At 36.7% G+C, this 19,206-nt stretch overlaps 1 protein-coding gene across 5 annotated transcripts in view; it reads left to right on the top strand.

Moving 5' to 3' along the window:
* The window catches only part of LOC128674210 (echinoderm microtubule-associated protein-like 2), a 67,074-nt gene that overhangs the window by 44,427 nt on the left and 3,441 nt on the right, over nucleotides 1-19,206 (top strand). For 3 of the 5 annotated variants that reach the window (XM_053752637.2, XM_053752639.2, XM_053752635.1), the window contains 14 exons: nucleotides 735-875; nucleotides 2,779-2,895; nucleotides 4,249-4,320; nucleotides 6,626-6,790; nucleotides 10,874-11,084; nucleotides 11,611-11,817; nucleotides 12,052-12,238; nucleotides 12,610-12,791; nucleotides 13,194-13,347; nucleotides 13,692-13,822; nucleotides 14,419-14,540; nucleotides 14,994-15,126; nucleotides 16,569-16,656; nucleotides 18,643-18,787. In XM_053752637.2, coding sequence (XP_053608612.1) covers nucleotides 735-875; nucleotides 2,779-2,895; nucleotides 4,249-4,320; nucleotides 6,626-6,790; nucleotides 10,874-11,084; nucleotides 11,611-11,817; nucleotides 12,052-12,238; nucleotides 12,610-12,791; nucleotides 13,194-13,347; nucleotides 13,692-13,822; nucleotides 14,419-14,540; nucleotides 14,994-15,126; nucleotides 16,569-16,656; nucleotides 18,643-18,787 — 2,055 coding nt within the window. The remainder of the gene's footprint in view (nucleotides 1-734; nucleotides 876-2,778; nucleotides 2,896-4,248; nucleotides 4,321-6,625; nucleotides 6,791-10,873; nucleotides 11,085-11,610; nucleotides 11,818-12,051; nucleotides 12,239-12,609; nucleotides 12,792-13,193; nucleotides 13,348-13,691; nucleotides 13,823-14,418; nucleotides 14,541-14,993; nucleotides 15,127-16,568; nucleotides 16,657-18,642; nucleotides 18,788-19,206) is intronic. The other 2 variants (XM_053752638.1, XM_053752640.2) reach the window with 2 other exon arrangements.

The following is a 19,206-nucleotide window of genomic DNA, read 5'->3' as shown; positions in this document are numbered from 1 at the left end:
GCACAGATGAGGCTTATCAGAGATAAATGGTTTATAGATTTGGTAAATATTATTTAATTTTGAATATGACGTGAAAAAGTGCCTATTAAGGCTTAATTTCTGAATAAATAATATGATTTTGATACATTACTAGAGGTAGAACATATCACAGAGGTCGTCTGCATGATTAGGTACTTCACTCTCATCTGTTTCAGCTGCCAAATTGCAGTTTGTGTTCCGATTTGAATGGTGTGTGAGGCAAATAATTACTGGATACTGTAGTTAACCCTAGGCTACATGATTGTAATTTAGCCACGCATTTACTCTAAGAATGTTACTATATTATACTATACTCTATTATGATTAAAACAAGACGCCCAAACTGAAATGGTCGTATGCTAAGCGGCACACTAATAACTTTTACCTACATGGCCTTCATAATTTATTCAGAATACATTTTCTTACTGTATGTTTGAGGACGTGCAACGCATTTTTAGTGGAATAGACAGAATAGAGATATAGCTACTCGTAGCTATTGCATAACACGTGCCTGCAAAAAAAAAAAAGTTAACTTTTCCAAAAAATAATTCATTACAATTTTTTATTCAGTAACCCAAGTTTTGGTGTACCGTATATACGTTCTATCTTGTGGCTTGCGGCAAACATGCTCTTTATAATTTTAATAATAATTACGATTAAGATTCTTCCTATGAGATTTACCATGTGTAAGTAAATTATGTTCCTCTCTCTTTCAGACGTGGTCCCCAGCATCAGTCAACGGGTTCCCTGCAGTCTGACTCTCCGGCGTCCTCGTCATCTCTCTCCCCCGCGCCGTCCCCCTCGCCGCGGGCCACCCCCGCGCCGCTCCACACGCCGCATCCACCACAGCCTTATAGGTATAAAAAAAATTAAACATAAAATAGAACACGTTACAGCACTCTGGAGGCCTTTGCTAACAAGTGATAACAGAAAATGAATAACCTTACTCCCACGGTATGGAGTAGGATCATATAGGTGCATACAGTTCTTTGAAGCACAATATATTTATTTTCAACGCAAAATATTTTTCATATTTTCGATTGTACGAAAGTATGGAATATTATCTTCAAAGTTAACAAAATATCTTTGTACAAAGATGTGAGATGAAAGAATGGTAGACCTAAAAATATAATTATTGAAATCTATTTTTAGAAACCCAGAAAAGATATATTTATTGATAAAAACCTGAAAAAACATTCGAAAAGCATGCCTGCCCGTCTGTCCGTGTCATGCATGGTGTCAAGTGCATGGACATGATAGTTTATGATTACTTTTGAATGTACTTATCGCTGTTTGATTCGTCTACATCGATCATAGATCATTTAGATAGATGGAATTGATTAATTTTCTCCAAATTTTCATAAGTTTTCAATAAAAGTTTTTAGCAAATTCACAAAGTTGTTAAAATTCGATACATTGATGAGTTCGATTGAACTTTTTCAAATGTGATTTTCTGTGTATAAGTATATAACTTTTGAACAGACTCAGAAGATATAGAAACACGTAGCACGTTACTAACGCCCACATGCTGTCTCTTTTTCCCTTAGAGTATAGAATTATATTTACATAGGGATGAACATATTATATCATACTCGTATACGCAAAGTATAAAAAAAGACCTGTGTCCTTCGTGTTTTCTATTTTATGGTACCCTTGTCCTACATAAGGAACTATTCTTTGATAATCACTAGGTATACAAATCTTTATTTCGAAACGAAAAATCTGTGCATGTGGATAGCAAACCGGTTGTCATTTCTGTGTACGATCCTGTTTGTTTATGTATGGTCTAAACCTTTTAAATGTTTGTTTGATACTTTATGTGTCTATATACTTATCTCTAATTCCTTTGCATGATTGTGGTGATAGTTAGACATGAAGGTAGACAAATCGGTTCGTCGTTTTTATAGCTGCTTACTAAATTTTATTCATAAGTTTTGTAGCAGTAAACTCAAGTAAGTAAATTATCTTATATTTGTTAGTGCAGTAGTGCTTGTAGAAAAATAGAACAATATTAGCAATAACACGATTCCTAGTTCATTTCTTTTTTATTATATACCAAAAAAATGTTGTTTTTTTTTAATATATATATTACGACAAATCACACAGATTGAGCTAGCCCCTAAGTAAGTTCGAGACTTGTGTTATGGGATACTAACTCAACGATACTATATTTTATAACAAATACATATATAGATAGACATCCAGACTCGACCGGTTCGAACCCGGGACCTCTCGGTTCACAGGCAAGCACTTTACCACTGCGCCACTGAGGTCGTCTTTACATCATCATTGATAAAATAAAATGTATTATTAAGTCGATTAATTTGCACACAACATAATTATTTCCTTATGTGCAATACATCTACCGTTATCGCTAGACAGTTTTTGTTAATTCTGTCATGTCAGATGCTAAAACATCTCCACACTAGTTACTAGTCTGATGGCGCAGTGTGTCCCCGTGCCCTGTGGAACTATGATTGCCTAATCACTTGATACTTGCTATGATATGGTCGTCAGTGTTATTCGGATCACTCTCATACTCTCAACCTCAGATGATCCTAGATAAATTCAAAGCTATGCTGTGTGGCACGATTTTATAATTACAAATTTGAAGATTATACGGTTTTACGTTGGACGGATCAGAAACTTGACTAAATAGAATTCCGATTAGCCAAGATTAAGGGTCGATTGATACTCCCTATCACTATATAGTTTATAGCTCGTAAAGACCAGCTAAGTAGCCAGCCGTGCATGTCGTAGATCTCGCAACAACTCCACGTCCAGCAACCAGAGTGCGTCTCCTCACGGGAACAGTCTCACGAAGCGCTGGAACTCAACTGGTGACTTCGGAGCCCAGGGTCTCATACCCAACAACAGGTAAGACAGCCAGCAAGTAGACTATAGATAGCAATTTCCTTGTTTCGATAGAAATTTTCCGCAGTAGACAACTACTACATTCGGAATATGACTTCATAATGCGAATATTTTACCAATCTTTGTGTATTCTAATTTGTGACTATTTGAATATGTATTGTCAAATATTTTGTTGTATTTAGATCGTGCAGACCAAATTTTAGGTACATATGTAATGTGCATGGCTAGATACAGATTATTGGTTGACCAATAAAAGAATGGATTTTAAAATCATTAATGAACTAAGCTTGAAGTGTTACAATTGTTTCATCAAATGTTATATTCTATTAGTTGACTTGTTTTTGCTATTTGAAATCTATTATTTTTATTATTTCGTAATGATTTTAACTAATCATTTGTCTGTCATCACACACTTATCCAGTAAATATATGTATATACAATAAATACTGGGTATTAACTCATATTGCCTATAAACACATCAAATCAGTTCAAACCATAAATGTTTGATTATAAAAACTCTTTAAAAACGTTTCGATTATTCTCTTCACTAATTTCTACCGTAAATTAAACAAATAATCTGATCAAATTCTTGATCAATAAAGTCTTTTTACTTATGGAATTATTGGCAACTTCTGTGAACAGTATCTCTGTTACATTCAAAGATTTATTTAAAGCATCAAGGTTGCAGACTTCAGAGATAACTGAATATGTATTGTTAATTAAGTATATCATTTAATGCACGATACAAATCTATAGCACGCCTTTCATTACTTTTGCACTTCAATAAAGCACGTACACGCAACGACAATGTTTATTTTTACACATCGGAGTATTGCTACAGACTGTAAAACTATATCATCCGAAATTTCAGTCAATTATATGATATCAAAATTATCTACGTCATTGCTGACCTTTCCTATAAGCGAAGCTATTTTGATATGAGATATAAGAAACACTAATTTTGAACGACAGTTAAAATCTCCATCTTAAACTGCACCTTCCAAATAGAATACAAAAAACATTCCCACATTATACATCCATCATAGTATAAGTAGTATTTGTAAGATGTATATTTACATTGTAATGTAATCTAAATAAAAAAAAATAAAGATGAATTATATCAAAATAAAAATTTTACACGTTGTTATTTCTGATCAACATTGTCGACAATAAATAAAATATCGGTAATTTTAAGCAAGAAGTGTTTAAAAAACCATAAAATATCTGTTACTATATAAATCAAATCAAATCCGATTCTTTTCTTCGCTCCACCACGCTATTTAGAAGCTTTCATAATTACTTATCTTAGTCTTGTTGTGTCGTCATTGTTCCTAATGTTTCTTGGTTTCCCTCTAGATTCACCACAACAAAGTCGTTGCTTAACTTGTACTCTAAGCCGTCACAGAACGGGTCCATATTGAAACACGGGTAAGTTTCTACTGCGTTTTCATGAGCTAGTGCTTTTGCGCACTCATCTGGTTGACTTTGGTCTTCTTGTTGACGGTTTTTCACATCTGCTTCATACAGTTCTGGTGGTGGTTTCTTAGTTTTAAGTCTGCATTGTTTTCTATCTTTAACGGTTTTGTGGTGTTTATAGTAATATTGCTGGGCATTTCTGTATCAGGTACAGTTTCATTAATGTCCATAGTGATAGGTATGTATGATGTTGTGAAATATTATTGTGTTGGAAATACAAGGCTTATTGCGCATTTCTTTTTTCCCTTGCCACACTAAACGGATGGCTATATTGCGATAATTGATTACAGTGAATTTGCGTTTTGAATGATGAATTGATTACAGTGAATTTTCGATTACAGTGATTTCGATGTTTTATAAAAAACCTGATAAACAAGAAACTATTTTAACGCAAACTGGTTCCAAAGAGTTTTTAGCTAAATACTAAAGTAACATTATTATTTGAACAATATTTCTATTGTTCTTTACATTGGACCGATTCGTCTTGAAGACAAACTGTGAGTTTTACGTCTCTGTACCCAATTGATCTTAAACAAAAGATTGGCGTAAAATGGCGTAAAGATCTGATCTCTCGACCTTCAGTTTCAATTAGATGCTGTGTCTATGTGTGTTGGCCATCGTAAGCTGTTTAAGGCACTGGAGATTTAGATAATGCTCGACGTTAAGCGACTTGTATTGTTTTGAATTAAAGAATTCTAAGTTTACTTTACATTTTGTTAGTTTATATACACCTCAAAATGTTGAAATATAATGATATCTACCGTCACTCTTTATGACTTGTTTGACAACCACAAGGTGTGGAAGACTTTGGTATAAATGTAATAACTTAAATCGTATGTTTAGTCTAAATGTGATCATGTTTCTTGAAAGTGAATGATTCTACCTTCTTTGGCTGTAAATAAATAAGCGCAGTAGGGTTCTTATCAAAATGGCAAAAGAACCGTGATACTCTTACAACTTTACGTTTATTGACATTGACCTACTTTAACACTACAACTGCACTTGAAAATGCAATTTTCCTTGTCTAGAATTAGGTGGATACATTTATGTCTATATGAGATAACAGAGTGACTCATTGCGGTAACACAATAGATCGTCATTTTAGCAGCAGTGCCGTTACTAAACTCCATACCAAGCCAATTTAAAGCGATGACACATTACACAACGAGTTCCATTACGTGTTTTTCTTATGTTCAGTTAACTCAATCGTTCTCAGAACTCGTAATGGATACCGTACGCTACGGCCCTAATTGTTTAAAAACTTTTTCATCCTCTCTCAATCCGTTCCTTATACGCGCAGTTGGCCAATGTTTTTCTTGAACACCGGTTGTACGTTTCGGTTTATAAACGAGTTCGCCGTGATTTTTTTGCCGTTTTAGGGAATTTAAAAAAAAAGAACTCGTTTTGCATTCGTGGTTGGCGCTATGGAGGACAGGTACAACCATATGGAAAAGTAACACAATTTTAGTAATTAGTTTATCGTTGGATAGCTATCAGTTAATGACAATTATTTGAGTTATGGTGATATAATAGGATAAACATTTGTTTTTAGATTACTTTCTATCGGCTAGCCAGCGCGGGTGGTCTATTCTAGAAACTTGTGGAATAATTCATTTAAGTATTTTAATTGATACTATAACGAATAGTGTCATAACCAGCGCAATGTCGTTCACCCAAATGTAAGTCGCCTGGTTTAACGGTTGCAATGCCGGTGTTTTGCAATTCTACGTGGTTTTTGCATGAGTTTGTTGGTTGATTACATCTACATATTAACAATATTTTGTTTATTTTTTGTAACTAACCAGGGTGAGCTTTGATGCGTCTATGTTTGCGGGGCTATTCATTTATCACTACTAACATCAACAATTTATTTGTGTACTAATTCTTCGTAAACTAAGTATTTCGTAATTTTAGGTTTCCAAATAACCGAGTCTTAACATATTTCTAGATTCTTTTTTTTTAGCAATAATTTTTACTTAATCATTAACTGTTTTGAACTACGGCTAACAGATATAATATCAATTTAGTTTCAGTTATTTGTATTTGAATATTTTCCGGAGACAAAAGAAACTTCGAATGTTTAATTCAGGATTAACCAAGGGGACAAATTATTATTTACCATACCATCTGACATTCGACACTTTTGGACCCGTCTGTATATGTAGCTGCATTTTTTTTAAAAAGGTCAATGGTTTCAGGGCTTTTCTGGTAGACATTACATAATGTTCTCCAAAATTGACTATTATTTTCCTATTAGCACCCACACCTGTCAGTATAATGAAGAGGATGGTTCCATGCGGATGTACCTACGAGGTCGGCCGGTGGTCCTGTACGGGCCCAGCGACCAGGACGCGTTGGACCCCGCCAAAGTGGCGCCCCCTCCGCAAAGCAAACTCAAGTTGGAGTGGGTGTATGGGTACAGGTCAGTAATTATTTATCTAATTAAATTTTTCATTAACGGACCTTGGACTCTCGATCAATGGCTGAGGAAGAAACCGGGAAAGCACTGATATGAAAGAGATATTTTTTCAGTTCCCGACCTGTATTAAGACTGGTCCATATTCTGCAGAATATAAAGCCTTAAAAGCAGATAGCCAACAACAGCATTTCCAAATAGGGTAGACTTCAGCGGCTAGTGAACTTATGATTATATGAACTCATTAGATATATCAACATAGACCACTATAGGTTTAGCTTTTTTCATAGTATGGCAGTCGTTAGATTCGTTACTTTAGCTTCCTTTTGTGAGCTTATTATAAAACATGATAATAATCTTAATAATGTACGCAGCAATTTTCTAAATTCATTGTAAGCCATTTCCGATCGTATCAATACAATTTTTCCCTGCGTGTTGTTAACTAGCGTGTCATACATAATATAATATTGTGTCGACCATGACCTTGGAACGAATACTTGAATCGATAACTTTTCAAATATTAACCGTGATTTTTAATAATTCTGTCGGGACATAGCGATCAATACAGTAATAGCTTAGTTTGGACGTAGGTATGTCATTTCCACGAGTTTCCATAAAAAACAATTCTAGACACAAATAAAGGGCCTTTACATGGATCCTATCTTGTCCTTTGAATATCTGTCCTTATATTATATACGTCAAATCCGACATTTTTTTTGACAGTAACAAGACTTACAAACTTTTAAATCAATTGAACTTTCGCTGAAAATGTTATGGGCACTTTTGCTTCAAAAATTCAGCCTTTTCGACTGAAATAGGTATTATTATAAGTAATTTTAGTATAAACTAGCGGCCCGTCCCGGTTTCACTCGAGAAAAAAATTATAAATACACGGCCTCGGGAATCACGTTATCTATTGATGATAACCGCATAAAAATGTACCTATGTTTCTGTTAATAAAATGTACCTACTCTATAAACTTTTCAGTTGTGGGTTAAATTTATGTAATTTATATGTAACAAACAATTATCCCGTATTTATTACCTATAAATAGGTACTCAGTCTCTGTGTTTTGTCCCGTGGTTTTATCCATATACTTACTTATTTTAGTCTTGTTCTTATGATTAGGTATAATTATACCTACTCCTCATCCGTGACGACAGGATAGTGGGAGATAGTGGGAGGGATTGAAACATTGCGAGCACTGGGAATTGGTGATGTCATTGTAATATATAGCTAGTTTGCATTAATTCAATAATAATCCCTAATCCAAAATAAGCCCTATTTTTCCCATACAAGTTTGTCAATTTTCTGGCATGTCATGTGACAAATATACCTTTAATAAAAGGTACAAACTTAATTAAAGTTATCTACATAAAAGCGTTGAACGATTGACAAATCGTTCAACGCTTTTATGTCTGCGCAAGTCATGCTTTGCATTGTTAACTTTTTGACGATAATCGGTGAGTTTTTATTAATTTCCTAATTTCCGTATACCTACGTAAATCTGTATATATGTAAACTTAATTACAAAAATTATTATAACACTATCAATTGTCCAAACGCACTGAAAGTCCATCAAAAATCCTTTTCGTTTATATAAAACGTTAACTCTTTGCTCGATTCCGCTACATAACGCTACTGTACTGTCTCGTGTTGCTTGGTATTACATAGGGTTCAGTAGCGCAAATTAGATTATTTTTTTATAAATGAAAAAAAAACTATACGAATCACGAAAAGTCATAGAATAAAAGTTGCTTGTTTTGAAGTAGGTACCCAAGTAGTTTTTAGGAGGTTTTGCGTTTGATACCAGGGACCCTCTATAGCTAGACGGCACGTCTTTGTACTTTTAACTGAATGTAATTTAGAAAACATGGTTAGTTTTTTTATTACTCCAAATTCGTCAAGCAATTTACCAATTGACTGAACCGAAAATTAACAATTGACTCCTACACTGTCTCAGAACTAAGATATTTTATTTCTATCATCTTTCTCTCTCTCTCGTCTGAGCATTTTCCCGGATTTCTTCCTCAGCCATTAAGAGTCGGAGTCCAGGGTCAGCTTTCCTACTTTTTCGTCTTCACTGTACGAAGTCCCGTGGGCTTTTCTAGTACATTTATTTCTATCATATAATGATCATTTTAATCACTGAATTCAAATTACCTAAGTATAGTACTTACATACTTAAATGTAATTCGGCTTTAGAGATTGTGGTAAGTAAAGCCGTGAGCAAAAGTTGGTATGTATCTATATACCTATAAATATAAAAATAAGTACTTATAATACGGTGGTTAAACACGAATGTCCCTTGCGGCCTTACCTCACTTCATGAGGTAATTCATAGATAACTTAATTCCCATTACGAACATAACATTAATTTTAAAAAACGTTATGTGTAAATAACATACATCCAACAAGAATATGAAATAATGAAAAGTGATAAAAAATATTTTTTTATTAAATCAAATTAGTTATTTTATTACAAAGAATAACTCTTTGTTTTACTGAATTTGTACATGTTTCTTTGCTTCAAGGTTTGTTATCTTCCACGCTACACTGACCCGCCTATCTCATAAATATTTTTAGGTAGAAAACCCCTAATGCTATACTTCCTTATCGAATTGTTTTCTATACCAAGATTAGGTAGCTACGTTCGGTAAAGCACGCAAAGTAACATTTGGCACCATTTTTATATTGATTTTGAGTCCCGAATGCGAACGATAAATAATGTTAAAATACAAATCATATGATCCACAAAAAAAACCCTATTTGTCTAAGAAACAGAGATACTCTAATCACATACCAAACCAAACAAAATGATCTGTACCAGACAGGCGGACATGCGGATACGAATAGATTACAAAAAATACCAACAATGGCCGTTCCAAGGCTGCACATTTGCGCTTCACTGACCGTCCTGATGACCGTGATTACGGCTCAATTGTAGAAGCACCTTAATGACCAACATTCATGTATATTCAAAGCTAGGTACTCGTATATAGGTAGGTATATAGTCCTAAATTACTACCTTTTTTAGTTATTCAAACGTCTTCAGCTTTGGCATGACGTTACATCCCTTAACGATCATTGAACATTGCACCAATGAGGTTTAATCTAATAGTTTAATAACCTAGTTGGACACGATGTAGGGTAGTTAATATAGACTAATTTACATCTCAATTCCTATGAAGCCCTAGGATATAGCTGTTAAACTTCCAAACTGTTGTATGCTGTAGGTAACCTTTCCATCTGTTGACAATTCTTTAAATATGTACGCAATGAAATTTTGATGCAAACAATTGGCGATCATAACAGTAATTTCCAAAAGACTGGGCGTATGTTTTAGTTTTTTTTTAGAATTCCTTTGTAACAGCATGATGGCAAGCCACTCTGTATATGTTATGAACCAGGTCGTTATCTGAACGATCTTAAAAAAATAGACCGATCGTTCCGGTGGGTCAACAATGACCGCGCTACTTGACTAATGCCCTAACTAATATGGCAATGTGCTTAAAAATATAAAAATTAAATCGTCTAGGCATTCATTATTATGCTCGCAACCGATTGCGCAGACTATGGGACAGTCAATTTAAACAAGATTTTATCAATTGACGACCTCGGTGGCGCAGTGGTAAAGTGCTTGCCTCTGAACCGAGAGGTCCCGGGTTCGATCCCCGGTCGGGTCATGATGGAAAATGATCTTTTTCTGATTGGTCCGGGTCTTAGATGTTTATCTATATATGTATTTGTTATAAAATATAGTATCGTTGAGTTAGTATCCCATAACACAAGTCTCGAACTTACTTTGGGGCTAGCTCAATCTGTGTGATTTGTCCTTGTATATTTATTTATTTATTTATCACTACTACACTACTATTAACTACAAATGACAGTGACAGAAACAAATTGATGCAAAACTGACTTCACATAGTCTAGTAGATCTAGATGCGACCAGACTATGTGAAGTCAGAGAGGCAACGCTCGCGTTGCGTTTCAATACCATGAAATTTATACGTGTTGCCTTATTCGAAACAAACTCGGTAACATAATAAGCTACACTATCATGCTCACTATCACTGTTGATTACAGGGGCAAAGACTGCCGCAGCAACCTCTACCTCCTGCCCACGGGCGAAATCGTCTATTTCGTCGCTGCAGTGGTTGTCCTCTTCAACGTGGACGAGAGGTGTCAGAGACACTACACGGGACACACGGACGATGTCAAGTGTCTGGCGGTACACCCGAACAAGTTGGTGATAGCTACGGGACAGTGCGCGGGTCATGACCGACTGGATGCCCGGGTAAGATTGCTTTACTTTTGTCTCTTATTTAGATATCAGACTATTTAAGACAGTAAATGGATTTGTTATACATGTCATACGTGCTTATTGTCTTACTTTTGAAAATGAGATGAAATCATTCTGGAATCAAGCGGGAATTAAACCCACCCCCCTGTCTATCGTGACAGTGCTATCGAGACCATGCCAGTTCGGGTTGCCAGGTAACAGCAACCTGGCCAGTTCAGATGTCCATATCATCCTTTCAAATGTTTCTTTTCATACTTTATTTTAAATTCAACCATTTATGTGTATGGGTGGATTAAACTCTGGCTTCTTTCACATTCTCTGTATAAAATCTTCACCTTTATTTTTTGTTTGTTCTAAAAAGGTAGTCTAGAGCATATTTTAACTATATATGTAATGTAAATACATGTCACATATGATTCAGTCTGTTCAGTATCGCTCGAGCCTTGAATTTTTTCACCTCATTATTTTAGATTAAGATCATATCATTGAAATATTTCCAATTTCAAAATCATTGTTGTAGCCCCACGTCCGCGTATGGAACTCTGTGTCCCTCGCGACTCTCGCAGTCATCGGGGTTGGTCAAATGGAGCGCGCCGTCGCCTGTGTCACCTTCTCTAGGGCTGATGGGGGTTCCCTGCTCGCTTGTGTTGATGAGGGACCCGACCATACTATCTCCGTGTGGGAGTGGCAGAGGCCTGACAAGGGCCACTGCCTTGCGGAGACCAAGGTAATATTGTCAACTTTAACATTGCAACTTTACATGGATGATCTTGTTTTGTCGGCTGTAGCATATAACAGTTCTTGTTTATAAATATTCCTGTATTTAATGAACCATAATAACTTTTCAACTTTCAGTAATATTGCCACTTAAATGTAGGTAGTTCATACTATTTAAATAAGTTACTTTCTAAATTAAAACAGACAATTGCTAATTTGTCTCACCACTGCCATTTTATTCCAGTGTTCAGTGGACACAGTGGTAGCAGCAGAGTTCCACCCGCTCGACCGCAACCAGATCGTGACCTGTGGGAAGAACCACATCGCGTTCTGGACGCTGGATCACACCAATATGCTGTACAAGAGGATGGGCGTCTTCGATGGCAGGGATAAGCCCAAATACGTCACGTGTCTTGGGTTTAATCATAACGGTAAGTGTTCTTAAAGAATACTCACCTACGTACACAGTTCAAACCCGCTTTTAAACGTGAAAATCACAAGTACAGAAATAATGTAATGTGCAGAATTGATGTAACGATCACTAGGTCACAGGTAAATATCATTTGATTTTCATTAGTCTTTTATCTATGTTTTCAATGGTGTTTTAGCTCTTTATAATATTACGTACGACTAAACTGTAGAATCAACTTCACGCAGTAAAGCTCTTCTAAAGCATTATCTGCGGTTGTTTCCCTTCACCTATGATCACTTACCATCAGGTAAATCACTTTGCTCGTTTGCCATAAAATATCGTATACCATAAAAAACAATTTTAAAAGCATATTGATGATTATTGTTTCAGGCGACGTCCTCTCTGGCGACTCGAGCGGTAACATCATCGAGTGGGCGCGCGGCACCAACACCGTGGCCAAACTGGTGCGCTCCGTGCACGAGGGTCCTGTGTTCTCGCTGTGCTGCCGGAAAGATGGCTCTCTGGTCTCCGCCGGCGGGAAAGATGGCAGGATTGTGCTTTTGGATGCCGAGGTAAGATTAGTCATGAGATCAGTTGATAGACCAGTTGAAAGGTGTGCTACTGATCTTACTGCTATCGGCGAAATTAATAAATTATTTCTTCTTACGAACAATCCAATGTAATCTATGCCAGATTCAATTTGTCTTATCTTTGCAAAGAAGATATAAAAGCTAAATACCCAAGTGTAAGTTTTCATATCACATATCTTTTCGAGTCGAAATATCTAACGAATTTTATTTATGTAATCGCAATTTGGCAATAAACAATTTTAGTAAGTAGCCCCAGCAATTGCTCTTATTGTCTTCTATAGTGCAGGATGGAAAACATAGTAAATGTGTCTTCAAATAATATATAAACTTCAAAAATCTTCACTTTCGGTTACCTAGTTAAAACTTATGAATGTTTGATTAAAGGCGAATCCAACCGGAGTAGAGAGTGTGATAGAAGGCCACTACGGCGGGGTGCGCGTGATCGCCGAGGGCCGAGGCAGCCAGCTGTTCGTCGGAACCACCAAGAACTGCATCCTGCACGGCGACCTGGAACTGGGATTCTCGCCCGCTGTGCTCGGTGAGTGGCGCCTGAGTGTTCACCTGAAGAAAGCGGTGGTACTGTCTCTCAAGATAGTGTAGAAAACGGATTTTAAACGAACTATATTTTTTCCATTGCAGTACCAAATAGAATGATCAAGATTGGTTGATAAATACAGTACATGGATGCCAGCCAATAGGAGACAGTGCCCTTAGTTACTCGTACTATGATTACGATTTATTTACAAGATTGGTATGTAAAATACTGCGGCACGAGTAGGATTCGAACCAAGGACCTTTACGATCAAAGATGTGAGTGGAAAACCAATTAGTCCAACATACCTATGGCTAGACTGAGTGTGTTTGTTTGTTTGTTGGTCGCAGGGCACGTGGACGAGCTGTGGGGGCTGGCGGCGCACCCGACGCTGGCGCAGTTCGCGACGGCCGGCTGGGACCGCCTGCTGCAGCTCTGGGACGGGCTCAGCCACTCCACCGTCTGGAGCAAGGACATCGATGTGAGTATTACATTCTTCAGAGCAGATCTTCTAGATCTGCAAATTTCATTAAAGACAAAGATATTGTATTTGAAAACACGTGTAAATTAATACCTAAAATCTTAAAATACTTAAGACTTAACATGCCTTACGGTAGAATGGTGTGCAAATATAGTTACAGTCGCTGCTATACATACTTACTTAAGTAAAGAAAAAGAAAAAACATTAAGGATCTGCAGATCTTCAGTCTTCAGAGCAGATCTTGAGGATTGCTGCCTATGCTGGTACGACCATGTCTTGAATAAACCGACAATAATAAATAGTTGTTTGATAAATTTGTATTGTAAAATCTTTTGTTCAGTCAGCAAAACAAATGTAATAAAAGATACGTTGGGAACAAATGCCCGGTCATGTATTCGGTTATATGTACCTAGGTCTACAAAATATGAAGCTCAGGAAGCAACCAGAAAAATGCGCAAATGAGAGACAGAGAGTAGGATCTCAAAAAAGATGTAAAATATTGTAACCAATATTTTTATTATTTAACCGATATTTTTATTACTGATCGTCCAACTTCCTCTTTCTTCCTCAACAATTTTTTCTCTTCCTTCGTGCAGGAGCGAGCGCAGTGTGTCTCGTGGTCGGCTGATGGCGGCGTGCTGGCGGTGGGCTGCCTCAGCGGGAAGTGGCTGGTGTTCGACCCCCAGAGCCGGCAGTTGTTGACCCAGCATCAGGATGGGTTCGTCTTCTATAACACCAATTGCAAACTCATTCAAAAAGCCTTTGTTTCCATATGAGTTGCAAAGGTCTTCAGAAGCTGTTCAAGTCAGTCCGATACAGGTGTTTAGGCACTCGTGTCAAGTGGTGGACGAGTGGACGGGCTAATGTTTTCTTACGAAATGTTGTTAAGTGGGGGGAATTTTTGACTTAATTTTTCCCATTTATTTACCTAATCCCAATATTATATACTTACTAACTAATATTATAAATAAGTACTAAAGTTTATTTGTTACCTCTTCACGCTTTATCTACTTAACCAATTTTCTTGAATCTTCATGAAATTTTGCGTACATGTAGTTCGAAGTACGGAGAAGGACATAGAGAGAGACAATTACAGCTTCCGTGGGAAATCACGCGAGGTGAGCAGCTTGTAAAAGCTAGTAATGAACATAACCTTTATTTCTATCTGCAGCTCGGAGCCAATCCAAACGATTCAGTACTCCCCAGACAACTCCATGGTAGCGCTGGGGTCGCGAGACAACTTCATCTACGTGTACCGGGTCGAGGACAGCGGCGCGAGGTACACGCGCGTTGGGAAGTGTCTCGTGAGTAACGTTTGCTACCAGATACTCGTTTGTTTGTTAGTAAACTCTTTATTGCACGAAGAAAACTCATAGGTACTTACAGAAAAAGCAGTAAAACACCTAAAGAAAGAGACACGTAGAAAGGCGGACTTATCCTAGAAAGGGATGGATGGATACTCGTCATCATCATCATGTTATTTTTTGTTATTGCTAACAATGTTAATTGTTAGCAATGGATACTCGTAATACTACGTACGTACTACATAAAACTACACATGAAGCGTTACAAAATAATACATAAGGAGTGACCTTTAAGAAGTTTCAAATTATAAATGTGCTGCCGGAGATCCTACGTTCTGTTTTCCATTTTCTGTTGCGGTTCAATTCATAGAGCCGTGCTTACATAGTCTTAGGTACCTACCTACCTACACACATCCGTCACAAGTTTGGTTTTTGGTTTTATTTATTGTTATTGCTTGGCACTTGGTACTGACATACAATATTACTTCTACTTAGAATCTTACATCGAGACGAGAAAACATTTGTACACTTTTCTTATATCAAATTCACTATTTATAATCATCGACGTTTACATATCGTGAGATTTTTCATAATTATTGTGACCATTTTCACGCATTTCAAAGTGCACGGAGAAAAAACGTAGAAGGGTAAATTTTATTATTAATGACGGCTCCACACAATCGACAAACAGTTCTTTAGCCAAATTTTGCGGTTTGGGTATACATTGCTGGTTTCTCCTTGTAGTAAATAAAAGCTCTCATACATTACGCAATATTCATTCGCGTCGGCATCTATCAGAGTTCGTCGATAGTGTGTGGCCGACAGTAGACATAGCAATAGTACTGGAAGTATTATGTAATATGTGGCTTTGAATATTCTCTTTTGTTTTTAGTATAGGTAGTACAGTAAATTACCTGTTCTAGTAGAAGTTAAGTGCTAGTAGAACATAGATTAGCAAAAAAGAAAAAAAAAATGTAATAGTATGCATGAAATATTATTTTCCAAAGCGTTTTAATAATCTACGCTAACTAAGCTTAAATTAGTAAACATTATAAGTAGAATGTGGTAACCTTTATTGGTACTTTTGCTACTTATATGATTATCGATGCCTTAGCAGATCTACCTAAGTAGATTTCATTTATTATTTACTAGCTTTTGCTCGCGGTTTCGAGTTTCCCACGGGAACTTTTATTTTTCCGGGAAAAAAATATACTCTATGTCCTTCTACATACTTCAAACCACACGTATGCAAACTTTCAAGAAGATTGGATAAGCAGGGAAATCTTGAAGAGGTAACAAACAAAAAAACTTAGGTACTTTCGCTTTTATAATTTTAGATAAGATACGATATTGGTGTTGTAGGATAGTTAACGTAGGTAGAGATCAATCAAGTTATTTGCTGAGCAATGAAATTACAAATTGAAATACATTTCTTCCCACAGGGTCATTCGAGCTACATAACTCATTTGGATTGGTCGGAGGACAGCCAGTACATCAGGAGTAACTCCGGAGATTACGAACTTCTCTTCTGTAAGTGATTTTTGATTTAATTTGAATCTTGCAAGTCAAATTTCACGTATCAGTTTCAGTTTCTATGACACTGCATTATTATGATAAGTATAACACTTAGTCAGGTAGGTATATATGTCTCTCAATAGTCAGAAAACTAGACATGAAGACCGTGCGAAGCCGAGAAAAAATAATAGGAAAGCGGATCCTTGTGTGTGAAATTGATAAATCAATAGCAAACCACTCCATTAATAGGGCCAAGAAAGTTGTGTGTTGTCATTCCACGTAATGACCGCGACCCTCAGCCATGAGGAATAAGACGACTATGAAGAAGTGATGCTGGGTGAATTTCACGAACGTTTTGACCTCCGCCGCAAGTCTCATTAAATCAAAATCAAAATCAAAATCAAAATCAAATCATTTATTCAGAAATTAGGCCTTCACAGGCACTTTTTCACGTCATAATCTAAATTAAATGATACTAAGCTACAAACTACTAGCATTTCGGAACGACCACTGCTGAGAAGAAATGCCGAAAGAAACTCATTCAAACAGTGTTGGTCCCTATTATGCCAGAAGGGCTTACCATTTTTTATATATAAATTTATGTATAATTTTTTTGTTATAATTTTTTATCAGTAATATAACATTAAGTACATAATAAAGTACATGGTCAAAAGGTATACTGAAACATATTATGATTGTGATCAAGTGCTGATGAAAGGAAAATATATATATACTTATATATATATGTATAATTAACCAAACAAAAAAAAACTTTTAATAAAAGATCGAGCTGACCAGTTCCCCCGGCAGCACCCGTTCACGAGTTGACGCGTGAGTGACATTGTGACAGAGTGACAGAGTGACATCGCGAAGCTCAACCACAATAGAGGGAACCTCCCGACCCGATCCACGATGCCGCTACCGGTTTGACCATTTGAATGTGCATGACATATTCGATCTCCATAATCTAACATAATAGATACCTATGTTACTTTCAGACACTTGGAGATCACAAATCACGTATATGTTTTACAATAAATGTCAAAATATATGTAATAAACATGTCAAGAAAATATATAAATAATAATAAAAAAAAAATTAAAATCAAGTGTGAGAGGTGGAAGTTTTAGGAAGGGTCCAAGGTTTTTTATCATTTAAATAGTCGCTAATCGTGTAATAAGCATTAGCCATTAAAGCATTTTTAATATATGATTTAAATTTTGGCATTGGCAAGTTAATAGCCTCTACAGGGAGTTTATTGAACAATTTAACACTTTGACCCACGAAAGACCGCCTAACCTTTTTAAGTCGGAATCTGTTCATACAAAGTTTATGCCTATTACGAGTGACTACACTGTTAACATCGCTCAATGTTTTATACAGGTGTAAGTTAGATTTAACAAAAATAAGTACGTCGAAGATGTACTGAGATGCAACAGTCATAATATTTATCGATTTGAATAATTCTCGCAAGGAATCCCGTGGCTTAAGCCCATAAATAAAACGAATTGCTCGTTTCTGTAAAACAAAAATTTTTCCTATGTCAGCTGCATTACCCCATAACAATAATCCGTAGGACATTATGCTATGATTAGTGTTTATTAAATTGTATCCAACACAGTAATAAAATTTTTATCCTTTTTTATAAATAAATAAAGTACTGGTGTTAATTTTATAAATGTTTGTGTGTGGTAAAGTGCTTGCCTCTAAACCGAGAGGTCCCGGGTTCGAACCCCGGTCGGGTCAGGATAGAAAATGATCTTTTTCTAATTGGCCCGGGCCTTGGATGTTTATCTATATATGTATTTGTTATAAAATATAGTATCGTTGAGTTAGTATCCCATAACACAAGTCTCGAACTTACTTTGGGGCTAGCTCAATCTGTGTGATTTGTCCTAATATATTTATTTATTTATTAACGAAACTCTACCTACACGCCGCGTTGTGAAATTTACCCTGCCACTGATGCCAATCAATGTAACGTCACCAATGTGATCCCAGGGAACGCCACCACGTGCCGCCAGGTGCCCAGCGCCAGCAGCCTGCGCGACGTGGCTTGGAGCACCGGCTCGTGCCCCATCACCTTCAGCACCATCGGCGTGTGGCCGGAAAACGCTGACGGCACCGACATCAACACTTGCACTAGGTGAGGTGGAACGACAGACAAAAATACCCGATACTTACGCCGCGGTCTTTGCTTGGCTTCAGCCAATCCGCTCATTCGCCGACTGTACTATAAATAAGGCATAAGAAGCCCATAGCTTGACATTGACAATGGAATTAGTAGGTACTCCGTACAAGTACCTACTAATTTCATGCATATGACCTCTCCAAATGTCAAATGTAATAAAGTAATATGTCTGAATCGGGTACAACGCGGGTATTATTGTATCACGTCGCATATTATCACATCGCATTAAGTTTATCTCTATGAAGAAGGACGCAACAACCAAATGAAACGCATAGGCAATCAAAATGGCCGCAACATCTCGACCAAAATGGCGTCGCGATAGCACCAGAATGACGATGCAGCATGTCATACTTAGCACCGTAATACATACCTAC

Source organism: Plodia interpunctella, chromosome 12 (genome assembly GCF_027563975.2).
Source record: "Plodia interpunctella isolate USDA-ARS_2022_Savannah chromosome 12, ilPloInte3.2, whole genome shotgun sequence".
NCBI lineage: Eukaryota > Metazoa > Arthropoda > Insecta > Lepidoptera > Pyralidae > Plodia > Plodia interpunctella.
The sequence above is the reverse complement of the archived record's forward strand: the minus strand, read 5'-3'. Positions and strand labels throughout refer to the sequence as shown.